Here is a 23,956-nt window from a genome sequence, read left to right as displayed (position 1 = left end):
GAACGAGTTCGTTGCTTAAGTCTTTCTCTTTAGTCAAGTCATCCAATTGCTTAAACGTAAAATATGCATTTCATTAAAAATTATGATCAAATTTATTGCTTTTGCATAAAAAAAATCTTAAAATTGCATTAGATAGTAGTTCAGTTTAAATTGCTCATAAATGCCAACATACATACATACATACATCACATGAAATATGGCCACATGAGGTACTTAAGCTCATTTATTACGTATAAATGCGTTTACTTAGTACCGCTGCTGGAAATCCACATTGAGAGTGGAAAGACTATTGCTAGATTCTAAGCCAATTGAAAATGTGCTATGTAACACTTGTTGTTGTTGTTTTTAGTTGGTTTTTGTTATTTGACTTTGCGACTGTTGATAGCATTTCGTTGTTAAGCTACTGTTGTTGTTTACATCAAATCACTAGAGCAGAGCCAACGGTTGACTTTTCAAGCTTGTTTGTATGTTTTTGAATTGTTTTGCATTGAATGTATTTTGTTTTGATTTTGGATTTTGACTTTGATTTGGCCTTTTCTGCTTTTTTGGACATTCTTGTTACTAACAATTCAGCTACTACTTTTGATTTTGTGGATGTCGGCGATGATGGTGATGATGATGCTTTTTTAGATTTTGCGCATTCATCGCTCAAAGCGCATCGCTTGGTGTTGTACATTTGGCGGCTGTTTTGAACACATTAGAGGTATAAAACAAAATTGTTTGCACGTTTTTTTTAACTTTCGCATTTTGACTAGCGGCTGAGTCGCACGTGTAAGCGGTTACTCGTTTGTTTTCATTCATTTTTAATATAGAAAATCGCGTGGATTAAAAGTGCAGGCGTATATAAGAAACGGAAAGTGCGTAAGAAAAGAAAATACATTTTTTTTGTGGTACATATAAATTTTATGAAAAGTACTTCTTGATGAATATTAAGTGGACAGAACCCCGATTATTTGAAAACAAATCCAACAATATTTCAAAATATCTTTTAAAGTGAAAACTGAACGAATATATTGAGCAACAGTGAGAACCAAAATTAAAAACTATATATATTTGGATTCAATGAAGCAAATTAACAAAAACATTGCAAATTAATAAAATGAACAAACAAAGCATTATAAGTGAATGAAGATATTTTAGAATAATCAAAAGTGGGTACAGCAGACTCACGGAATTCGACAGGATAATATATTAAAATGATTATTGGTCGTGTTTTTTTTTTTTTTTTTGTTTTTTCAAGAAAAGCGGGTTAAGCCACCGAAACGACCAGAATTCTTATATATTCTTCACTCCTAAGAATTTTTTAGAGAGTTTTCGATATTACAGCAGCGAGTACCTAAATAGCAGTGGACATTTTTTCATAATACATTTCTATAAATTTTGCTATTGAAATTGTGCAAACCAATATCAAAAACGTTTCGAAAAGTTCGAGAAAATTTTACAAAGATTACGAACTTAACAAATTTTTAAAATTTTTTGAGCATGCAGTTTTGTGGCCCAATTTATTTGAGTCTTATTAAGTGTAAGGTCTCTAAGTTTTCATCATGATGAAGGAAAACATGGCAATTCCACTTTGACCTATTTGATGTAAACTGTGTTAGTTGTCAGAGATGCAAATTATCAGATGCTTAGAGTTGGGATTCTACCGGGTATTTACCATTTTTATGGGTAAATACCAGGAAAATATCCGGAATATTCGTTTTTTGTATCTTTTTTTGGGTATTAAAAAATCATTTGAATCGAGGCTGCTTGGAATTACAATTAAGCAATTAAATTTATACGCCATTTGAAATTAAAACAATTTCGTTTTGATTTTAAAGAAACAACCCAGCAAACACTCGGAATCAACAATTAGTCTGAAAGGAGTCCAAACTTTGGTTCGTTTGCACTCGTTATGAACTCATTTAGGAGCCTGAAGCGAATGCTATATCCTCATATTTTGCCTCTAACATAAGTCTTATACAGACCTCCTGCGGATATCACATATGAACCTTATCGACCTCATATACTGCTAATTTTGAATTTTCTAATGACACTACTTTAGGGCTTTTAGGAAGAATTTTTGACACATATCCAAAGCGGAAAACATAGGGGAGAAAATTGTTGTGATAAAACTCCCATGAGGATAAGACATAAATGAAATAAGTATTAATTGAATTAATTATTTATTTAGAATAAATTGTCGCAGAAAAATTTCTTAGTTTCTATTCCGGAGCTGCCTAGTTTACTGATTTTAGTATTTGTCGTTTGTTCATAATTTCATCAAATTTGAGTCATAAAAGGCTCTAAGGTGACAGCATTTTTGAAGCTGATATTTTCGGACCCATATTGAACTCCAATTCTGTAAGAGAATGTTTATAGGATACACATATATACGCAAACAAAGCTACCCCTCAAACATGCCCACGGCGCTCATAATTTTGGAATCCGAAGCGAGTCCAAAATAAGTGGGCAATGTAGGAATCAGAAAAGCGTCGAAACGCGTAGGAGGGTAAAAGAAAATTGAATTTTTGCCTTTTATTTAACGGCCTAAAAGCTCTTAACCTAGCATGCAAAAATTATCATTTACCAACTATTTATGTATGTTCGTCAAAGCGAGTTTGGAACAAATTTTGAAACTTTGTTACGACAATTTTTCATTTTAATATAAAATGAGTTACATTTGTACACTTGCTATTCTTTTTTTGTATAAGCATCGATGTTTTTCCACTCTTGGACGCTTCTCGACATTTTTAATATAACCGCAAAGCTGCCACGCTCTGTCCAGGGGCGCCGAACTATACATGACCCCAATAAGCGCTGACGATGCCTAATAAATAGGCCATATAGGTGTCAGATAATCAGAGTATATTAGAGTTAAAAATGAGAGAGAATGAGAGTATAATATGAGTTATTTAAACGACTTTTAAGACTTATGTCGAACTCTTATTTAGGCTCATATGATATACGTTAATAGACTCATATAGCACGACCATTGCAAGAAGAAAACACATTGGTTTCGGCCTCTCAAATGAGCACATACCGACTGTAAACTCTCCAATTTTGATTTTTTCCGACTTTTTTTTGACTTAAAATATTTACTGAGTAAACTTAAGTTTTTGCAACGGCATGCATTAGTGGCTAAATATTTTTGAAAAACGCTGGATTACAGATTAAAACTAATCCAACCGATAGCGTAATGTATAACTACCCACTATTTTAGGACAAATTGGCTACATTTTGAATTGCATTTGTGTGTATGTTTCCCATATTTTCCAAAAGATTATTTTTACACTTCTTTTGGGTAAATATTTGGTATTTACCCATTTTTACCATATATCACCAATTTACCGGGTATTTACCATTTGGGTATTTACAGCTTTCCCATCTCTACAGATGCTGAAAAAGCATTGCCACGTCAACAAAAATATGCCTTTAATATTTTTAATTTTTTTATGGGGTATTTTTATTCAACTTTCCATTTTTAAAGGGTAAATATTTACAGAGCTTTTAAAAAGTGTCAAATTATTTATAATCTGTATACTTCTTTAATGGAAGTAGTGCCGAACAGTTTCTTTGTTCTCTCCCCCTAACTTTTCGGGAATTGTGACTATGTCTTCTTTAGCTCTAGGTACATATAATCAGACTATTAGCTTATTATTGGATGGATATATGGGGGCACATTTAATTATCGTTTCCTTATATTAGAGTTTTGATTATGCAACAAGTTCGGTGCATCCTCAGACTTCACAATACATGGGATTTATACTCTGCCTTTGGAAATTTGGAAAACTATCTTTAGCTACTTCAAAGTGTTAATCATGTTAAGCCTAGTTAACTTAACTCCATTGTATTTAACGAATCAAGTAGTGGTAGACATTTACTTGCTTCGTCGCGTATTACTCTGATCATGGCATTAACTACCTTTTTCTTCAAATCTCTAAGTTTCGACACACATTTGCCCATATGAACTTCTTCAGTCTGGTATCGTCAGTATTAGGAATGCTTTGTCGTACGTTCCATTTCCTGCCATATGGCCACGGTTACTTCGTAAGGTTGCCCGGTGAGGGGAAGGATCTCACCAATAGTGGACAAGAAATAATGTCTGCTTGCGGTGGTATCAACTCCGAGATGCAGTAGATGCTTGTTCTTGGGCCGGCCAAAAAATATACCCAAAAATTTACTCGTGTTGAGAGACCCCAGGTTTTACGTAGCAACTTCTCCTGTGCTTCACACAATCAATATAATATATATTATATTTCCGTTTCGTATCGATATAAGAAAAAGGTAAGTAAAATTACAAAAAAAAATATAATTTTGGGACATTTTTACTTTTTGATGATATGGTAGAGCTGATACAAAAGAAAATGTCAAAACACAGTTTGTGTCAAGCGGCGGCCAGTAAGAGCCAAAATACCTCTTTATATTTGTATCATTGTTCTGATTGACTTTTGATAATTTTATCCCCGAACGGTGTTTCAGATTTTCTTCCATATAAAAATAAATGTATGGGCACTTCGTTAGAAAGAGAATATAAAAACCATTTCGTAAAAAATTGTCAAAAGCCAATACGATTTTTAAGAGACCTATAACTTGGGCCCATACCGTGTTATACGATCCGTGATCGAAATAAATTTGCATAATTTTTAAATCACATCTACTCTGAAATGGTAAACCTTTTGAATGACATATGTTTACTAGTGACCATATGCACTCATTAGATCCATGTTATATAACAATTTCTATAAATAGTTTGACAGATTCATAAATATAATTTAAGTGAATTTGGTTTTTCATCCGTGATCGTATAACAGTATTGGTTGGACTACAAAATTCAGAGTAAAATTTTTGAAACTTCCTTAAAATTTTCTCAAAATTTCGAAAAGGTTTTTTCAATTTTGTTTGTATAGTTTCAGCTACCAAATTTATGGAAGCTTTTTCTCATATATGTAAGTGAAAATAAAAAAATAAAAAACGGAATTGAAGTGATGAAATTTGATAAAACTGTACAATAACTACAATCGATAGTTTTGAAATCGAGTATATGAACCCAGTCTAGGAAAGACTTAGAAAATATCAAAACTAAGATGAATATGACAATATTTATAACACCTTAGCCTATATTTTAAACATCTCATTGGTTTAGGCAATTTCTTAAACTCGGAAACATTTCAATTTAGCACTGCGGGTTTTTATTATTATTCGGTTTAAAATATTAAGTTAACTGGCCATTAAGTCAAAATTGTTTTAAAATAAAACCGAAATAGTTTAAAAGTCTAAAAATAAACACTTGTAGACAATTCTAATTTTTGGAATAAAACCGAAGAGATTCAAACACTTTCGCGATCGGCAACAGCCCGTATCAATAACCGGCGGAGAGCTGCGACTGGTACAACATTTACCCAAAAACATAGGTTAGTTAAAGGAGTTTCAGCAATTGGAAAACTAAGGCAGTGCTACCGTTTTACTACCAAATTCGTCAGAGCACCATACCAGATGCTTGTGTTTAGGCGACCTAGAAAACCCCTAGGATACTAATACCTTGGTAGTCACCTTGATGTGGAGGCAGTATGCTCACCTATCACACCGAAGGCCCTATTTTCGACTACTGGGAAGAGTACCACAAAAATCGTTTGGAAAAAAGAATTGCTAAACGGGGTCGCCCCAAAGGCAATGGTTTGGGCAGCAATACTTGCGTTTTTCAGCCGTGAAAAGTTCCTTATTAAAACTTCGTCTGCCTAGAAGTTGCCGTAAAATATGTATATTATCACTTAACTATGACGCCTGAACAGTTTGGTATACAGTACTTCAGAGTCGCTGTCAGCAGCATATTTAGTATTCGATTTAGCCATGTTTGAATTTAATGGGCCCTGATACCATTAACAGACGAAAATTTAAAACAAGACCCCTTTGGTATAAGAGGATAAGTTCTTTAAGAAATTAAACGTTTTTTTAATCCAAAATTAAATTATGTATTTTACTCAATGGACGGAGGAAGAATAATATTCAAGGATCCCAGAGTAATTTTTTTTAAATGAAACCTCAGCGCAGCTCCTTACTAAATACATCAACCTTTTTGTTGATTTCCCAAGGTCAAACTTTGTATTTTCTGAATTTGGCGTTTCTGTATTTACTAAAAACAAGTAGATACAATTGCCAATGTTTCTTTAAAGGTCCTCGAAAAAATTGGTCAGTCACCATAGTATTAAAATTAGTTGATTTGGGCTTTCATTCCATACTTTGTCTTAAGTCTACCGTTATTTTGATATCGGTTACACATCCATGGCACTGGTGCTATCCTGCCGCCTATAAATTTGCGATCAATTTCGATTCGTGCTCTTCGATCAAGAGACAGCTAAATAGTTGATATATCTTTGTATGTCGGCACTTGGTACTGCAGTTTTTCACATTTCGAGCCGCGACAGATGTTTTACTGTGTTAAAGTAATGATTTTGAAATCATGGTGGGAGTAATCATCGTATGTCTTTTTGTAGCTTCTCATATAAAGGAATCCTTATCCGCGTCGAATGCATCATGCAATGATGCATGGGCACAAATAAATATTATTCTGAGATGCTATCGTTCTTTAATTAATATTACAGATTTCGTCAATTCTGTATGAAATCTTTAATTTTTGGGTATTTTTTTCTTCTTCTTTAATTTCCATGTTCTGGTCGTTGTAGATACTTAAGTGAATCTCATTCAAAATAAATTACGTATACGCTTCACGCTACCATTTCCGTAGTCGCAATACTCATAGATACATAATATGGCCGTTATGTCTAGAAAAACAACATCAACAACAACAACAACTTCAACAGAAACAACAAAGATGACTCAGAAACAACAATATAGTCAACAAAACGAAAAGCAAAAAGCTACAACAAATTATTCACAACGGCAGCATCTTCATTTAGAGTTGGCGCTGCTGCAGCCGCAAACTGTGGCAATTTCAATTGTTGTTATTATTTTTGGATTACTTTATGTTGCAATTTGTGTCAGTGGGGTAAGTGCATTTTAAAGTATGTCTAGCATAAAAATGAATATGTGCAAATGTATACAATACAATCACAAACATACACCCACACACTTACACATGCACTTAAATATTGATTGTTATATTCTATTACCCTCGTCATCCTTCACTTTTGGTGCTTTTGTTAATTTTCGAATTAGTTTGGTTTTATTCGTGTGAAAGTGAGTGCGCGGCGCATCCATCGCAATGCCAGTTCAACAGATCACAGCACATCGTAATCACCGCTCACAAACATTTATTGTAATCATTTGTTGAGCGCCTATCTATCCCTTTGGTGATGATACCTCTATTTCATATACATACATACAAAGGTACATATGGGGTATTCCATCCCATTTCGACCAATTTTGAACCCGACCCCTTTAGAATTGGCTGAAAGTTTTTCTTCTTTTTCTAGCTTACGAAAGACGTTTTTCAGAAGTTTTTCAAATTTTTTCATCCAACTCAAAAAAAGTTATGAATTTAAAAAAAAAACGCGGTTTTTGTTTTCAAAATGCTATAACTTTTTCAAAAATTGACCGTTTGGGATCTTTTTTTTAAATTTGTTTTTAAATGTACTTTTCGGAAAAATTCAAAACAATTTTTTAATTTTTTTGTTTTGTAATTTTTCAGTTTTTCGAGATTTTTCGAATTTCGCCCTTTTAGTTTTTCTTTTCTCATAAAAAACGTCAATCAATTCTGCAATCATCCCCACTAATCCCGGAGTGGGCCGAGAATTTTTTAGTTAATTGAAAAAAAAACTTTAAAATTTTTTGTATTTTTTCCGAAAAGTATATTTAAACACATATTTAAAAAAAAAAATTATCCAAAACGGTCAATTTTTGAAAAAGTTATAGCATTTTGAAAAAACACCGTTTTTTTCAAAATATTTAAAACTTATTTTGAGTTGGAACACCGTGTTCTTTTCAAAATGCTATAACTTTTTCAAAAACTGACCGTTTGGTATCATTTTTTTTTTTTAATTTGTTTTAAATGTACTTTTCAGCAAAAATACAAAAAAAAAAATTTAAGTTTTTTTTTCAATTAAAAAAAAAAAACAAAAATTCTCGGCCCACTTCGGGATTAGTGGGGATGATTGCACAATTGATTGACGTTTTTTATGAGAAAAAAAGGGCCAAATTCAAAAAATCTCGAAAAACTGAAAAATTACAAAAAAAAACTTTAAACAATTTTTTGAATTTTTTCCGAAAGTAAATTTAAAAACAAATTTAAAAAAAAAAGATCCCAAACGGTCAATTTTTGAAAAAGTAATAGCATTTTGAAAACAAAAACGGTGTTTTTTTAAAAATTCATAACTTTTTTTGAGTTGGATGAAAAAATTTGAAAAACTTCTGAAAAACGTCTTTCGTAAGCTAGAAAAAGAAGAAAAACTTTCAGCCAATTCTAAAGGGGTCGGGTTCAAAATTGGTCGAAATGGGATGGAATACCCCATATGCAGGTCTACTAATGTCGCTAGCAAATTATTATACTCAGCTGAGCAAAGCTCCAGAGTACATATATTAATTTTGTTCGCATAACGGTACCCTGTAACGGCATAAACTAATCGAGATAGATGTAGACTTCTATATATCAAAATGATCTGGGCGAAAAAAGAAATTCATTTAGTAATGTCTGTCCGTCCGTCCGTCCGTAAACACGATAACTTGAGTAAATTTTGAGGTATCTTGATGAAATTTGGTATGTAAATTCCTGGGCACTCATCTCAGATGGCTATTTAAAATGAACGAAATCGGACTATAACCACGCCCACTTGTTCGATATCGAAAATTTCGAAAAACCGAAAAATTGCGATAATTCATCACCAAAGGCGGTGAACCTTGGTAGGTGGGTTGAACTTATGACGCAGAATAGAAAATTAGCAAAATATTGGACAATGGGCGTGGAAACGCCCACTTTTAAAAGAAGGTAATTTAAAAGTTTTGCATGCTGTAATTTGGCAGTCGTTACTCTTATTACTATATGTGTTCTGAATAAGAATTAGCAAAATCGGATGACGAAACCGCCCACTCTTTAAAAAAAATTTTTTTAAAGTCAAATTTTAACAAAAATTTAATATCTTTACGGTATAGAAGTAAATTATGTCAACATTCAACGCCAGTAATGATATAGTGCAACAAAATACAAAAATAAAAGAAAATTCAAAATGGGCGTGGCTCCGCCCTTTTTCATTTAATTTGTCTAGAATACTTTTAATGCCATAAGTCGAACAAAAATTTACCAATCCTTCTGAAATTTGGTAAGGGCATAGCTTCTATGACGATAACTGTTTTCTGTGAAAATGGGCGAAATCGGTTGAAGCCACGCCCAGTTTTTATACACAGTCGACCGTCTGTCCTTCCGCTCGGCCTTTCGCACGATAACTTGAGCAAAAATCGATATATCTTTACTATACTAAGTTCACGTACTTATCTGAACTCACTTTATTTTGGTATTTAAAAGGCGCGAGATCCGACTATGACCACGCCCACTTTTTCGATATCGAAAATTTCTAAAAATGAAAAAAATGCCATAATTCTATACCAAATAAGAAAAAAGGATGAAACATGGTGATTGGATTGGTTTTTTGACGCAAAATATAACTGTAGAGGAAACTTTGTAAAATGGGTGTAACACCTACCATATTAAGTATAAGAAAATGAAAAAGTTCTGCAGGGCGAAATCAAAAGCCCTTGGAATCATGGCAGGAATACTGTTCGTGGTATTACATATATAAATAAATTAGCGATACCCGACAGATGATGTTCTGCGTCACCCTTGTCCACATTTTGGTGGATATCTCGAAAACGCCTTCACATATACAACTGAGGGTCATCCCTTTTAAAACCCTCATTAATACCTTTAATTTGATACCCATATCGTACACATTATAGAGTCACCCCTGGTCCACCTTTATGACGATATCTCGAAAAGGGGTCCACCTACAGAGCTAAGGCCCACTCCCTTTTAAAATACTCATTAACACCTTCCAATTGATATCCGTGCCATACAAACACATTTCAGGGTTACCCTATGTTAGTTTTCCTACATGGTGATTTTCCCTTATTTTGTCTCCAAAGCTCTCAGCGGAGTATAAAATGTTCGGTTACACCCGAACTTAGCCTTCCTTACTTGTTGTATATTGTGTTATGCGTTTATTTTTACAATATTTGCCAATCACTTCTCAAAGTTGATGCCAAATATTCGCCTTTTTTTTCCTTTAGTTCCTCCGTGCGGCTCCAATTTAGCGCAATTGATACAATGAGCGAACAACATTCACGTTTTCAATTTAATTTCATTGTATTCCAAGCGTGGTACGAATATAAACATATATACATACACACAAAACTAAAACGATGCGCACTTGTACAATGGTTTGAAATTTTCGCAGATGGATTGGATTGTTATAGTTGCGGTTTGGTGAAGGCCATTTAATAAATTACTTTGTAATTTGATTGATCCTTAATATCGAATCATATATGTATGTATGCAGGTATTTACATTAGAGTGGATCGGTCCTCATACGAAATAAAAAAGTGAAGCAAGTCCAGCCCCTAATTGGGCGAGACTAAAAGAAAGCGAGAGCTGCAAATGATGGACTAAGTAGGAAAGGCGTGGAACAAGCGCGGAGCTGCAAAGTGTCGAAAATCATGTTAAGGTCTTAAAACCTAAGACTTACAAAGCTACTCTTATCATTGAGGAGATGGGACTGTAGGCTCATGATTGGTATTCTGACTGGACACTGCTTTCTGGCGTCACACGCTTTTAAGTCAGTCTTTGTCAGTGATAGCAGATGTAGGAAGTTCGTGTTGGAGGAGGAAAGGTTTGAGCACGTTTTATGCTCATGCCTTGCGCTCGCAAGGCTTAAACTCCAGTTATTAAGAGTGGCACAACTATCAGATCTAGAAGCAACAAGTAGTATAACTGCAGGAAGCTAATAACTGCCAAGAGAACGAAGTTATTTTTTAACATATGTCCTGGTTTCTGATATGAATTTCCAGTTTGGTCGTTGAGCAAAATTCTGGTAACTTTATGGACTCATGCAGTCTATGTGAGGTCCTCACGGACCAGGCAGTCTTAATGGGAAATGATCTTGCACAAAAATTGTTAATCCAGTCTGAACTGTGTTTTTAATTGAAACTTAGTTATTGGACATCAGATATTTAGAATAGATATGACAATTAGGCTACAATTGGTATAGGATTAAAAGACTCCAGACCTCAAAAGAGCAGGGTATTACTTATAGAGCTTTTAAAAATGCAATCTGTAATATTTTTATCACAATAAAAACAATAAAAATTCGGCAGTTTTTGCAGGGTAATCATTTTTCCTAGACATTTTAAGCAACCTTGGCTATGAGGAATTTAAATACATGGCGGTTACCTTCAACCACTTTTGTCATCCCTGAAACATGGAAAATGGCTAGGTTGGTACCGCTAAGCACCTGGAAAAGCTGCTAACGTAGTAGACATATCCTCCGATATCCCTCCTATAGCTAGTAGCCATGATACTTGCAGTCCTCGTGCTCCCTTATTTCATCGCAATTTTGTGATTTGCCAATCATCAACATAGCACCACCACCGGGCTAAATGATATCAACACAAAAATTAATAGCGGACTGAACCAAGAACCCCACAATAGATTAGAACTCGCAGCACTAGACCTACCAGAGGCTTTTGACACAGTAAATCAAAGCACGTTACTGCAAGACTTGGATAGCAAATTATGTGTGTGGTCGGCAGGCATGGGTTCAGCTCAGGAACGCACTATCAACAACTAGAAGGATTAAACAAGAGGTGCCGCAGGGTCGTGTCTTATTCCCACTTTTGCTTAATTTTTACTTATCAAATGTCCCTTCCACACCAAAAGGAGTTGCCATTGCGTGCTACGCCGATGATTGCATTATAAAGACAAGAGGTTCTGACTTTTCAATTGTTGAGCTTTGACGTAAAGTTAAAAACTATCTCCCTAGTATTTCCAGTTTTATCACCTTGCAAAATTTTGTACTGCAACCGCCAAAATTGTTGGCGACCTTATTTAGAACGTGAACGTAGCAAATGTTGACAATATTGCACATCCACTTTGGCGTTACGCTACCGACTGTCCAACACCCAAAAAATGCCAGATGTGACGTTCGATTAGGGCCTACATTTTGGCGAGCAGCTAATTCAAGAGGTCCCGCCTCCCAAGGGCTAAAGAAGTCATCTCCGCAAACTTTATGAAGAAATCTGTTGTTAAAATTTCATAAAAATGTGCAATCCGCAAACAAATTCCACTTTAATCAAATGCCATATTAATCTTTTTTGTTGAAATTTCCTAAATATTAAATTATGTTTCACTTAATTAGCCCAAATGCATACATACATAATTAAACATGTGTATGTCGGTATGTATGTGTGCATTTCAGCTTTTTGCATGAGAAAATCAGCGAGCGCCCTAGAATTACGCCAAAACTGTCAACTTTGACAACTTAATGCCGAAACAAAGGCAAATATCCGCAGAAGTTATGCTGTTCACAGATATTTGAGACGTGTGAGATTTCTGCAGGTAATACATATGTACAAATTTATATAAACTTTGATGAATGAATGTAGGCATTAATAAAACAACTTATAAGAAACTGAAAGCTGACTTGCTTCACCGTCAGTTATCCATATATAATGATAAATAGTCCAGCAATTCGACGAATGGTGTTCTGAACGACCTAAAATTGTTTTTAAAAGGGATATACGAAATCAATTAATTAAATATTTGCATGAGTTTGACCTCATGCTTTTAATTAATAACGTCAATGCCAATTCAGGTATACCGAGGGAATCATGACCGAGTATTTTTTTTCAATCTACTTTGATATACTTTCTCCTTTTTACTAAAAATTAGCGGGCCTGCACGCTTATGGCGACTGGATCAGCTAGGTCAGGTAAGGTTCAACTGGCCGCCAATAATGATCTCACATAGACTGAATGTGTCCATAGTGTTACCAGAATTTGTTTGATCACCATACAAAGAAACCACAATCAGGCACCAAGACTTATATGTGTCCAGTCTTGCCTCTCTAGAGATGCGAGCAACTTTGTGTGTCTAACGTCATAAGATCTGCACATGTCTTGGAATATTTGCAGCCCCACACTTCTGGTCACGCCGTTTCTGCTTGATGGATCGTAAGCAACTTCTGTCCTCTTTTGATTTCTTCCAAACTTACTGGAACATCTACCATCAATTCATCGAGAGTTGCACTCTCCTTTGCCAACTCATCGGCCTTTTTACCTTTTACCCTTTTATGACTGGGAAACCAGCATAGATGTTTGGTCCGGCCTGGGCGAAGTTTCTCCAATGCTTGTTAGCATTCCAGGACACTTGTTGATGAAGTATAACGCCCGCTTCTGCTGCTTCCTTTGTAGGGTTACCGTTCCAAGTAAAAGCTTAGTCCAAATAGGGACCTTATATTTCCTAGCAAAGAGTAGATCATTTATTCTCACTCCAGATACCCAGGCATCTGCATCCCGAAGTGCATGATCCATCAGAGAGCGGATTGTTGGTAGACATCTGCCGCTTATATGAGTTTGCCGGGGATTGCCCGTATCGCTTTAAATGTATGAAAACATTTATTTCAAGCAATTTTTAATTTTATAATTTTTTATTTAATAATTTGGGAAAAATTTAAACAACGTGACATCAGGCGGACAAGGCGACAGCTGTTTCGATTATACCTTGTAAATCTCTTCAAAGCCTTTTCTCCCGGGAGTGCGAGTCGAACCGCTTATGATGACTGAAACGGATCAGCAAACGCAGATGAATTTCCTTTGCAAAGAAGCTTTTTAGTTTGAAATACACTCGAGGGGTTTGCTAAACCACTGCCGAAGAGCTGTACTATTTTCAAAAAGATTTTCGAAATTGTTTTAATGTTCGTTGTCGTACAACTGTACAATAAGATTTTGCAGCAGCGACTTAGACCTTTCAGAATTGAAGGCACTTTTGCATGGTAGCTTTATACAATATTGATTTACCAGATAGAGGCACAAAATATGAAATGAAGTAAACGGAGGTGTGACATTAGATTAACCGCCATAACGTCAGTTGACTTTATGACCTCTTCAAATGGCAACACAGTCAATTTAAATTGTGACTATATGAAATGGACCGTGTATTAAAATGTTAGCAACTGTTCACTCGAATGATAAGAAAATATTTTCTATTCCAAATTTCCGGGGAGACGCTCCTTTTTCTATATATTTTTGGTGCATTGTAGTGGAAAATCGGAAAAAAACTGGCAATGACTTCATTGTCCTCTGCGATAAGAAGAATTTTCCAACTAAAAGTTTAAAAGACATTTGGAATAAAAAATAGCGAAACTTCCTTAATGCCCATAAATTCAAGTTAAGAAAAGGCATACAGTTATTTAACCTTATAACCATTTGAAGCGGTCATAAGTCAATTGATCCATTGGCCATTTGAAGTGGTTAAAACGTTAAGTGACCTTTTGGCCGTTGACCTAAAGTCACCTCACCCTTGGAAGCTAGTTTTATTATATGAGTAATTTCTGAGTCATATCACTTTCATCAGGTAGCATAATATAATCTAGTTAGGCGGATTTCGACCATCGAATAATTGGCGCGATTAATTCTTAATCAGAACTGAAGGCAGTTGAAAACATCAACGGTGGGAATATCACCGCACACCAGCATTTTCGCGCTCCCGATTCTGCTGGTGCTAAAGTTGGATATTCATAGGAATAGCTCCTAGGCCAGACCATTTTATTCCATATAAATGAATTCGGAGTCGAGGCCGGAAACAGTGTAATAATCCGTGGAAAATACCGCCCCCTCGGTCAGTTTAACAGCACTTAAAAATTGTATTTATTTTCCGCAAGTCTGAGGTCTACGAGCGTCCTAAACCTTGTCAGAGTGGTTTAAACTTGTTGAAATAGTTAAGGATGACCCGGTATCCTGCTACATGGCTCATACTGCGGAGGCACCACCGGTTCATCAGAGTTGGAATTGTACCGGGAATTTACCATTTTTATGGGTAAATACCAGGAAAATACCTGGAATATTCCTTTTTTGTATCTTATTTGGGTATTTAAAAATCATTTGAATCGAGGCTGCTTGGAATTACAATTCAGCAATTAAATTTATACGTCATTTGAAATTTAAAAATTTTGGTTTTGATTTTAAACAAACAACCCAGCAAACACTAGCGGCCAACAATTAATCTGAAAGGAGTCTAAACTTTGGATCGCTTGCACTCGTTATGAACTCATTTAGGAGCCTGAAGCGAGCCTATATGCTCATATTTTGCCTCTAACAATAGCTAACACAACAGAACTAATAGAGAGACTTGAGACCGTAGAGCTAACAAAGAACAGCAAATTGGTATCTTTTGACATAAAAGATTTATGCCCATCAATACCATTATCGGAGATTTTGGATATAGTTAGCTCATCAAATGTTCATAATACAAAAAACAAAGTGAAAAGTATGCAAATCACAAATACGCTAAAATCCACTTTACGTCAAAACTATTTTCATTTCAACAATAAAATATATAGACAAACAAACGGTCTTGGAATGGGAAGCCCCACATCAGCAATTCTTATGGAAGTGTTCATGCAAAATCTGGAAGAAAAGTACATATAGGAGCTGAAGTCCAAATTAGGCGTGTCATTTTATGCTAGATACGTGGATGACATAATATGCGTTTTAGCTACTAATAACGAAGAGCTTGTACTGGAGTACCTGAACAAGCAGCACGGAAATATAAAATTTACAATGGAAACCGAAAAAGACGGAGGAATCAACTATCTAGACCTCACGATAAATATTGATAAAGAAGCCAAAAGATTTAACTATGACATATATAGAAAGCCAACGGCCACTAATACATAATATTTCAAATCACCCCCAACAGCATAAAAATGCAGCATTAAGGCACTTGGTACATAGACTTGAAAGGACACCTCTTACACAAGAGGCATATAAGAGAGAACTTGAGGTCATATATAATATCGCTGCAAACAACGGATATAAAAAAGCACTAGTAGATAAGCTCAGAAGGACAAATGGAGAACCAAAAAGAAATAAACAAAACGAAAATAATAGCTGGACGACTATGACATATACTGGAAAAGCCAGCATATAAATTGGCAAACTTCTTTAAAAAATACAACATTAACACAGCATTCAAAACATCAAACAATCTAGGGCGAAAACTAAGAACTAACACTAACCACTAACTCAGAGGATCCGTTTAGCAGCCACGTCGTATACAAGCTTACCTGCGGATGGCAGCATAGTTACATAGGACAAACAGTTCGGCAAATAAGAACAAGGTTCAGAGAACATATTAGAGATTACAACAAAAAAATATGGAATCCAAACATTATACCCGAGTCTAACTTAGCGAATCACATGGTCGAGAATGAATGTTCCCCAGCAAACATCAATAAAAGAGTTAGGGTTCTTCACATACAAGCAAAAGGCCGACGTCTCGACGTACTCGAAAACATGGAAATCTACAGAAAATATTCTATGTAAGAATAATAAACGAACAGATAAACACAATTTCTGACACAATCTTCGAGCCTTTAAAACTTGTTTACAAGAAACAAAGTAATCACACAGGTACAACGGACAAACACACAACAACAAATAAACACAAAACAATTAACACACCAAAACAACAAACCCACAAAGAAGGCCAAACGATTAGAATTACGGATTTTTACTTACCCCAGTCAGCCACACAAATAGATTAGTAAACCACCCTCGGTTCTGAATGAACACACAGCACATACACATAACTAAATACACACAAGCATCAATTTTGACAATACCTGCTCATGTACCTACGTACTATAAATACAGGACAAACGACAACAACGGATCAGATCGAAAATCGACACTGATGATGGGACAACGCCGAAACCGGTTTGTTTCAAAACCAAATTTGACAAGGGATGACGGAAAATCGTTCCAATATACATCATCTAACATAAGTCTTATACAGGCCTCCTTCCGATATCACACCTTATCGGCCTCATATACTACTAATTTTAAGTTCTTTAATGACACTACTTCTGGTCCTTTAAGAAGAAATTTTGACACATATCCGAGCGGAAAACATAGAGCATACAATTGTTGTGATAAAACTCCCATGAAGATAAGAAAGAAATGAAATAAGTATTAGTTGAATTAATTATTTATTTAGAATAAATTGTCGCAGAAAAATGTCTGAGTTTTTATTCCGGAGCTGCCTAGTTTACTGATTTTAATATTTTTCGTTTCTTCATGATTTTATCAAATTGGAGTCATAAAAGACTCTTAGGTGATAGCATTTTTGAGGCTGACACTTTTCACGTATTTCGGATCCATATTGAACGCCAGAACTGTAAGCGCTTCGAGAATGTTTATAGGGTACACATAAACGGTTAAGGCCGTCCAAGTAGGCGCGCCAGTCGCTCCTTTTCTCTGCCAACTGGCGCCAATTGGTCACACCAAGGGAGTTTAAATCGTGTTCCACCTGGTCTTTCCAGCGGAGTGGGGGCCGCCCTCTACCTCTGCTTCCATAGGCGGGTTCCGACAGAAACACTTTCTTCGCCGGAGCGTTATCTTTCATTCGCATAACATGGCCTAGCCAGCGCAGCCGCTGCGTTTTAATTCGCTGGACTATGTTGATGTCTGCATATAGCTCGTACAGCGCATCGTTAAATCTGCTTTGGTACTCGCCATCGCCAACGCGTAGAGGTCCATAAATCTTTCGAAGAACTTTTCTCTCGAGCACTCCCAAAGCCGCTTCATCTGCTGTTGTCATAATCCATGCTTCTGCACCATATAGCAGGGCGGGTACGGTAAGTGATTTGTAGAGTATTATTTTCGTTTGCCGAGAGAAATGCTGTGGTTGTTTGTTTTGTGTGCTTAATAGTGTTACAAGGCTGCGCATTAATACATATACATAAGGTTCTATTCTGAATTAATTTTTCTTCGAGTTATGGCTCCCGAAACATAGAAAATTGCTTAGTCATAAAAGGGGCAATGCCACGCCTTTTTTTAATTTGAAGTTTTTCCTATTTATTGTTAAAGATCCACTTGGGAAATGAAATACCATTGATATAAAGCTCTTTTTTGCAAAGATATAGCTTATTTTATTCGTCCACCACCCTTTTTAAAATCTTTTATATAAAAGTGGGCGTTGTCCTTACCCGATTTTGTTAATTTTCTTCAAATCATTTCTTATAGTAAAGGCAACCTCTCTGCCGAAGTTTGTTACGATAGGTTTAACGATTTTTGATTTATAATTAATAATATTTGTAAAACAACAAAAACAAAAATTGTATCACAAGTGGGTGGTGCTACGCCCATTTTAAACAATTTTTTTTAATTTTTATCAAGAGTCTCAATATCAGTCCACACGTAAATTTCAACATTTACTAAATAATCAGAATTTTTGTGTTTTCCAAAATATTATATTTATATATAAAAAGTAGGCGTGGTTACCTTACTATTTCGCTCATTTTCAATACCAATCTAAACTCGTGTACCAAATTTGGTGGAGATATCTCAATATTTACTCAAGTTATCGTATTAACGGGCAGGCGGACGGAGGGACGGACATGGCTCAATCAAATTTTCTTTCGATACTGATGATTTTGATATATGATACGAGTACCTCGAATCCTTTACACCTATACAACCAACCGTTATCCAATCAAACTTATAATATCCTGTGTACAAGTACAGCTTGGTATAAAAATGACGCCAGAGAGTTCCAGTAGAGTATAGTATGAGCTGTTTAAAAGCCTTTTAGGACTCATGTCCGACTCTTATTTAGGCTTAAATGATATACGTTAATAGGCTCATATAGCACGACCATTGCAAGAAGGGAAATACATTGGTTTCGGCCTTCCGAATGAGCTCATACCGACGATAAACGCTCCAATTTAGATATTTCTTCCGACTCTTTTTGGACTTATAATATTTACTGGGTAAACTTTAGTTTTTGCAACGGCATGCATTATTGGCTAAATATTTTTGAAAAACGCTGGATTACAGATTAAAACTAATTCAACAGATAGCGTAATGGATTGGTGGGGGCAATATAGGACAAATTGGGTACATTTTGGATTGAATTTATGTGTTTGTTTCCCATATTTTCCAAAAGATTATTTTTACCCAATTAACGGGTATTTACAATTTGGGTATTTACCCCTTTCCCATCTCTACGGATGATGCCTCTTGTTTTTTGTATCATGATTAAAACAAATTTCTGTTAAATTATTTTGCTTATTTCCTCCATGCGGATAGAGCCGAGTATAAAAGCGAAGGCATTAAAACATTTACAAAAGTATTCGGTTCTTACTATGTATGCATGTATGTAAGCCCTATTTGCATATTTCAATCCAATAGGTATTTAAAAACTTTTTCTACTTATTCAGAATTCGCTAAGTCCAAAGGAAATTTGGACGTGTTATGTCCAATAAATTCGACCAAAGAATGTAAAACGATTTTGATGCGTTATTAAATGGGTCTGCCTCTTTCATCCTGAGTTGGAACTATAGCGCCCCCCAATAGCGTTATTGCATAGTGTTATTATGTGTGTGTAGCATTCTTAAAGCTTCAGACAGAAGATAGTCTACAACAAATTTTCAAACATTAACATATGGGGTATTCCATCGTCACGGGTGGGACACTTGTACGCATAATTGCATGGTTGTTAAAGGATTTTAAAAAATTTTACAAGTTATTCCTAGTTTAAATATAGATTTTGGAAAATATCGTCAATTGTTAATGCACCAATTAAAAAAATAACCGTAAGATTACAACGAATTTGGAAAAAATTTAATTTTAAAAATTGTCACGGGTGGGACAGAAAAAGAAGCTATTCTCTAGTCACATAAAGTATTAGTTCAACTCTGCGAATTTATAAAAGTAATTAGTTTTATTTAAATATCTCCATTTGCACTGACATATGTGGAATATAATATCATAAAAATATCATACTTTCAGTTTCTACTTTTATAATAATAATTCAAAATTGTAGTGTCACAGGTGGGACAGCCTTGGTCATGGGTGGGACACGTTCGAAATAAAGTACTTTGAAAGCTTATTTACCATAATTTATAGATGCCAAAGGTTTAGAATCGGACTCGTTCGATGATTTACCATAAATTAAAGATGCCAAAGGTTCAGAGTCGGACTCGTTCCATGAACTTTCATCATCAATCGGAATCAAGTTTAAATACTTTAAGACTAGTAAGTTTTGACTTGAATGTAAGTCCCATAGAATGGTCCTCTTGACTACATCTCTTTAAGAAATGGTTTGATTGAACCTTGTTAATAGCGAGTACATCGTTCCATCTTCGGTCAAGCATGATTCTGTTAGCTTCAATCTCTTCTTCAGATAAATGCATAGTCTCAATATTCTTTATAACCTTTCTAGCAGTTAACATGAAATCTACAGCATTATTGATATCAGCCTTAAGTTGCCGTACTTGACTCCATACCGACCTCTTCACAATGGCGCCTGCACCATCCACTGCTCCTTTTCCATGGGAAGTGGCGAAAAAATACCACTATACCTGTACACTAAAATCTGTAGGCATATAACAAAGGTCCGATATGGCATACTTGTTTTTAAATTGTGATGCTGCACCATCAAGGAACACTTTAATTGTTTTTAGTCCGGAAATTTCATTTTTTAGTGACACGATAATCTTTTTTAGGCATGCATACACAGTATACTTGTCGTTGCATAAAACGTCACTAACAATGGCGTACGAACATCTTTTGCCTTTAGCCAGCCATACACACACAGTAAATACTGTTAACTGTACATGGCCGCAATGAGCAGACTGAATCTCATCTTGCATTATTACGCTATAATTTTCAGCAAAATCTGTCCCACCCATATCTGTCACGGTTGCGACGTATTTCCCTACTGCATATCTCTTAAATAACTTTGTAGAAAGGAAATTCCAATTGCGGTATTCATTCGCTATATACATAATTCTAGTTTTAGGCAATAAACACGAAAAAAAGCGGTCATAACTAATTAAGGAAAAAGGGAAATTTTGTTTTTTTTTTTATTGTACAAAAAATATTAATAACTTACCCAATGTGAGATAAAACTAACTATTATTAAATAAAGACGAGCTCCTGTATTTATTGCAATTACCATACACTTGAATTGAGAACCACAAACAATTTTACAGCTATTTCAAAACTACCTTATTCATCCTTACAAAAAATGCGGGCCATATACTTTACTTTAAAAAGTGAAAAAAGTCATTAAAAGTGTATTTAATGTTAAAATTTGTTATATTTCGGATGCCTTAATATATTTAACAGCGTTTTTCGCAAGGGTTTGTTAGTTTTAATAAAAAACAAATTTTTGGTCTGAAGTTCTCTCTCCCATGGAAGCTCCCATATGCATACTTGTCTGTAACAAAATAATATAATTACTATGCACTTGTAATGCGGTTACACGTGTGTACATACGTCTTACAGATTGCACAAATTTGTCTCATGTTTGAGTGATAATAATCGCCAGCTACACTCCCACGCAAAGTTGCGACCATCACACACAAATAAAACGTTGCAACAAAAAGCAAACACAACAACCACAGTGAACAATGAAATTGAAAAAAAGAAGATAAGAATTCACTTAAAAAATAACCACAAAATCACGAAGATACTGAGTACATCCATTTTGAACAACAACAAAAGACGCTTGAGCCTAAGCCGTCAAGAAACTTACAAAAGCCAAATCAACAATTACGAAAGGAAATAAGGTGCAAGCGGTGCAACCCAAAAGAAAATGCATTGTGATTTTGAAATATTACAAGCTAACTATTTGCTAATGTATGTATGTAATTGTGAGTCGTAACTTCTTACACATCTTCTTCTTTTCTTTTCTTAGTCTGTGTGTGTGTTTCTCTGTTCGCTTGACCGTTAAAATTTATTTAGTGAGAATTTGGGGAGTGACCAAAATGGATGAGTATTTATTATTGATTGAATTGGGCAATGGTAACGTGACACCATTATATACAAACATATATACAAATTTTTTATAAATAATTTGAACAGACTTGATGTAATCGCATTATACACAGCAGATGAGTCAGAGATGCCATGTAATGAAAGTCACACTCAATAAAGAAATTACTTACATACATCGATATTTACGATTGCTGTGAAATACAAATAAATAATAACAAGTAAAGGTGTCTAAGTTCGGGTGTAACCGAACATTATATACTCAGCGTGAGCTTCAATTGCACATTTCATTTCAGATAAATTACTTTCCTACATAACACGCGGCACCGCCCGTTTAAAAAAATGTCTCCCCATTTCCTCTTACAGTAAAACTTAATAAGTGAAATATCATTGATTCACATTTTTTGCTAAGTTATAGCTTATTATTCTAGTCTCCGACCCTTTTAAACTTGTTTTATATCTAAGTTACCGTGGTATTTAACCGATCCCGTCCATTTTTCTAGAAATATTTTCTGCTATAAGGAAAATATGTGTACACAATTTCATTACGATATGTTAATTGTTCTTCGAGTTATGGCTCCCAAAACATAGAAAATTGCTTAGTCATATGCCACACCCATTTAAAATTTCTTTTTACCAATTTAATGTTATAAATCCACTTGGGAAATGAAATGCCATTGATATAAAGCTCTTTTTTGCAAAGATATAGCTTATTTTATCCGTCCACGACCTTTTAAAAACACTTAAATATAAAAGTGGGCGTCGTCCTTAACCCATTTCATTAATTTTTCTTCAAAACATTCCTTATGGTAAAGGCAACCTCTCTGCCGAATTTTGTTACGATAGGTTTAACGATTTTTGATTTATGATTAATAATATTTGTTAAATTGAATTAATCAGAAGTGGGCGGTGCCACGCCCATTTTAAAAAATGTTTTCAAATTTTTATCAAGAGTCTCAATATCAGTCCACACGTCAAATTTCAACATTCTAGGTGTACTATTTACTAAATAATCAAGTTTTTTGTGTTTTCCAAAATGTTATATATATAAAAAGTAGGCGTGGTTACCTTCCGATTTCGCTCATTTGCAATACCAATCTATTCTAGGCCCAGATAAGCTCGTGTACGAAATTTGGTGAAGATATCTCAATATTTACTCAAGTTATCGTGTTAACGGACAGGCGGACGGAGGGACATGGCTCAATAAAAATTTTTTTCGATACTGATGATTTTCAAATCCACAGAAACCGCGCTACAAGACGTAGTTCGAACGGTGGAATAGTCCCTTCATCACAAGCAGTTCACTCTGACAGCGTTTGTTAATGTGGAAGGCGCGTTTAACAATGTAAGAGCTGAAGCGATTGAGGCTGCCCTCGGTAGGGCAGGGGTTGAAGAACCACTACGGATTTGGATTTCAACCCTGCTTCGCAACCGCGAAATAACAGCAGAGCTAGGCGGAGATAATGTTGGCAAGCAGGTATGCAGAAGCACACCACAGGGTGGAGTGCTTTCACCTCTGCTTTGGTTGATCACCATAAATGAAATCCTAGGAAAATTTAACGCAGGGGGGATTAAGATCGTGGCGTATGCCGACGACGTGGCGATCTTGGTCTCTGATCCTTTCCCCTCCATAATGAGCGAAATCATGGAAAGGGCCTTGGCTAAACTCAGCAGGCGGGTACAGGGATGTGGCCTTAGGTTAAATCCCGACAAGACGGACCTGCTTCTCTTCACGAGGAAGTACAAGCCACCTGCCTTCAGACTACCATTCTTAAACGGCCAGCAACTAACCCTGTCATCGAGTACCAAGTATCTGGGCCTAAAAATTGACTGCAAGTTGAATTGGAAAGTATGCATCGAAGAGCGGGTACGGAAGGCCTGCATCGCCTTCTATGCCGGCAAATCAATGTTTGGTAAGAAATGGGACCTCAAGCCAAGCATGGTACTTTGGATGTACGAGGCTGTGGTGTGACCG

General features: G+C 35.5%; 1 protein-coding gene across 1 annotated transcript in view; it reads left to right on the top strand.

Moving 5' to 3' along the window:
- Nucleotides 1-764: 764 nt before the first annotated feature.
- The window catches only part of LOC137233899 (nuclear transcription factor Y subunit gamma), a 62,363-nt gene continuing 39,171 nt past the window's right edge, over nt 765-23,956 (top strand). Inside the window, 2 exon segments of the mRNA XM_067757422.1 lie at nt 765-857; nt 6,663-6,985. Coding sequence (XP_067613523.1) covers nt 6,749-6,985 — 237 coding nt within the window. The 5' untranslated portion in view covers nt 765-857; nt 6,663-6,748.

The sequence above is a fragment of the Eurosta solidaginis genome, chromosome 5 (assembly GCF_040869045.1).
Source record: "Eurosta solidaginis isolate ZX-2024a chromosome 5, ASM4086904v1, whole genome shotgun sequence".
Classification (NCBI taxonomy): Eukaryota; Metazoa; Arthropoda; class Insecta; order Diptera; family Tephritidae; genus Eurosta; species Eurosta solidaginis.
This window is presented reverse-complemented; position numbering and strand designations above follow the sequence as displayed.